General features: G+C 49.9%; 1 protein-coding gene across 1 annotated transcript in view; it reads left to right on the plus strand.

Moving 5' to 3' along the window:
* Positions 1–329: 329 nt before the first annotated feature.
* Positions 330–3,045, plus strand: part of ALDH4A1 (aldehyde dehydrogenase 4 family, member A1) — a 57,244-nt gene continuing 54,528 nt past the window's right edge. Inside the window, exons 1-2 of the mRNA XM_006866406.1 lie at positions 330–394; positions 564–700. Coding sequence (XP_006866468.1) covers positions 330–394; positions 564–700 — 202 coding nt within the window. The remainder of the gene's footprint in view (positions 395–563; positions 701–3,045) is intronic.

The following is a 3,045-nucleotide window of genomic DNA, read 5'->3' on the forward strand; positions in this document are numbered from 1 at the left end:
GCCTCACGCCCTCTTCTCCCTCCATCCCCTCGAAGCAGATTGGTTTATACCATCAAGAATGGAGGGGGATTAATAGTGTAGTCCAGGGCTTCCCTTTCGGCTTCCCTTGTTCTATCTAGGTTGAATAATGATCTTGTTCATGGTTGTAAATAATACTTTATTAGCGGAAGATATATAGTGTGGTTTCGACTGGTCTCTAGCTTGGGTAAAGATGGGGGCACTCTGATACCTCCCTCTACTAAATGGTGTGGTCCTGGAGGGGCGGGGCCGCACCATTATAGATGGGCCCGGCCGGGCGCTCCAGCGAATTGCCGCTCTGGGAGTCCGCGATGTTGCTACCGCTGTCGCCCGCGCTTCGCCGCGCCCTGCTGGCCCGCTCCTGGAGGGGGATCAGGTAAGTGAGCACCGGGCTGGGGAGGCCGGAGCGCGGCACCTGCTGGTCCGAGGTGCCGGCATCGCTGGGCGTCCCTGACCCCTAGCTCCTGCTCCCGTGGGACTTCCCAAGCTCACCCCTTCTCCAGGAGTTTCTGCCTCCAGTGCCCCCACCCGCCTTCCTCCCACAGGACCCCTATGCCCCCTTCCCGAGTCCTGCGGCTCGCTGGGGTGCCTCGGGACTCTCCCGGGCCCCACTCTAGGAAAGTAGTCTCCGATCCACTCTTCTTCCTCCTAATACTGGGCTTTCGGAATTTTCCCACCTGGAGTGCGTTGGCTGCAGCCGCGGGACATCTCTATTTTTAGCTTTTCCCAGTTCTCGCCTCCACACCCTCGAATCACTTTGAGGACCCACTCTGGCACTCCCTGAATCTTCCTCTCCTTCCACCTGCATTTCTGCCTCTTCTGTTTTTTCAAGTAAAGTGTTGGTAAAAAAACAAAACAAAACGGGAGAGAAGAACTTCTTTATGGTAGGTAGAATACTAATGTTTATGGGGTGCTTATAATGTATGTACACTTAACAACAACATAATATACCAAAGGAGCTCTGGTAGTGTAGTGGTTACAAATCGTGCTGCTAACCTTAGGGTCAGCAGTTCGAAACTACCAGCTGTTCGGCGGGAGATGAGGCTTTCTGCTCCCGTAAAGATTTACAGCCTCGGAAACCCTGTGCAGGGTTGCTATGAGTCAGAACCAAGTCCACGGCACATAACAACAACAACAACATAATGTACCAAGGGGCCTTTGGTGACTCAATGGCTAAGCACTCGACTTCTAACCAAAAGGTTGTAGGTTTGAACCCACCAATCCTCCAGCCTTGGAAACCCTGTGGGGGCGGTTCTGCTCTGTTCTTTAGGATCACTATGTGTGGAAACCCACAGACCTGGCAATGGCATAATGTACCAGATACTATGTTATCCTAGGTATTCGGCAGACATCTTAATGTGAAAATTAAATGAGTTAATTCATAAAATGCAGAAAACTGCCAGCCAAGTTGGAAGTGCCCGGGGATCATTGTTACCACTTTTATTTAAACTTAGCACGCTTGTAGCAATTACAACCACATCTCACCTGAAAGGTAGATATTATTTCAGATTAAATAAGCTAGTTGCTGTCAAGTCGATTCTGATTTATGGAGACACCTTGTATGTGTCTGAGTAGGTCTTAGCGCCATAGGTCTTGAACAGCTAATTTTTCAGAAGTAAATCACCGGGCACAGCTGTGAAGATTTGAATAAATCTTCAGCCATTCAGTAAGCTTCTGGGCGGTTTAGCAGTTCACACAACCCAGAGACTCCTGCTATTTGGGGGCTCTTTGTGGATGGAGCTTCCCTTCAACTCAGATTTGTAAACCCTGACACTGGTGTTGGGTTTTGGACCCTTCCCCACTCAACGACAGTGGGTTTCAGAGCCCTTTCTGCTCTGAACCAGGTTGGGGGAGGTAGATAGGACCTGGTCCCTGACCCAGAAGGGCTTATAGTTTGGTGGGGTTGCTTGCCTAGGACTCTTGGTCTTCCATTCTGAGCTGGGAAGCCTTTGTAGAATTTCATTTCTGTTTGCCTGACCCTAGGACTGTGACCTGTTATGTCTCCCCTGCTTGACTATGTTCTGAGTTAATCAGTGTCCCTTCGCCCTTCCCTGCCCCCTGTGGGCACTGGGATGCCCTGGTGAATTTCAACACACTTGTGGGCGGGGAAGGGATAATGGTGGGCACAGGAAGAGGACATGGGACAAAAGAACTCTTCTTTCACGCTGAAATCCGGGCCATACTTGCCAAGCCCTCCGCGTGGCCCCCTTTGCAGGCCTCTCACTGCATTCATAGACCCCCTTTCTCTAGATGGAAGCCCAGAGAGCTACAGCCATTTCCTAGGTTCTCACAGTTACTGAGACACTGCCATGTGCAGCCACTGTGCTAATTATGAGAGATGAGGGAGACCCAGATTACTTTGTGTGGAGAGGGGAGAAGGCTTACACATAAAGGACCTCTCATTCCTGGGTGCAAAAGATTAGTTGTTAAGTGCCGTCCAGTCGGTTCCGACTCATAGTGACCCTGTGTAGGTTTTCTGTGGAGCAGCTAGTGAACTTGAACTGCCGACACTGTGGTTCAAACTGACTTTGCAGTCCAGCATAACCCACAGCATCACACCAGGATTCCTTTGAGGAAAAAGGTAGGGTAAAAGATGCCCTGCTTACACAGAGAGTAAAGTCCTACTGGACTGCTAACTGAAGGGTCAAAGGTTCGAACCCCCTGACCCAGATGTGGCAGTCAGCTTCTGTAAGGATTTACAGTCCTGGGAGCCCTCTGGAGCAGTTCTACTCTGTTCTTGTAGGCTTACTGTGAGGGCGGATGAACTGATGGTCTGGTCTGGTCTAGGTGACGTTCTTCAGCCTCGAGTATTTGGAATCTCAGAACCAGGCTTTTTTAAAAACTGTTTTATTGTGAATTATGTGATAGTTTACATGGGAGAACTTTAGCTTTACATTCATCCTATCATATAGCGTTACGTTGCCATGGTTACAATCCCCTCCATTCATCAACAACCAACCAAAGGGTATACCCTGCAAGCCTGCCCCCCCCCCAATTGAAGGAAAAGCTAAATCTAGATCAGCTCAC

The sequence above is a fragment of the Chrysochloris asiatica genome, unplaced genomic scaffold (genome assembly GCF_000296735.1).
Source record: "Chrysochloris asiatica unplaced genomic scaffold, ChrAsi1.0 scaffold00090, whole genome shotgun sequence".
NCBI classification, from domain to species: Eukaryota; Metazoa; Chordata; class Mammalia; order Afrosoricida; family Chrysochloridae; genus Chrysochloris; species Chrysochloris asiatica.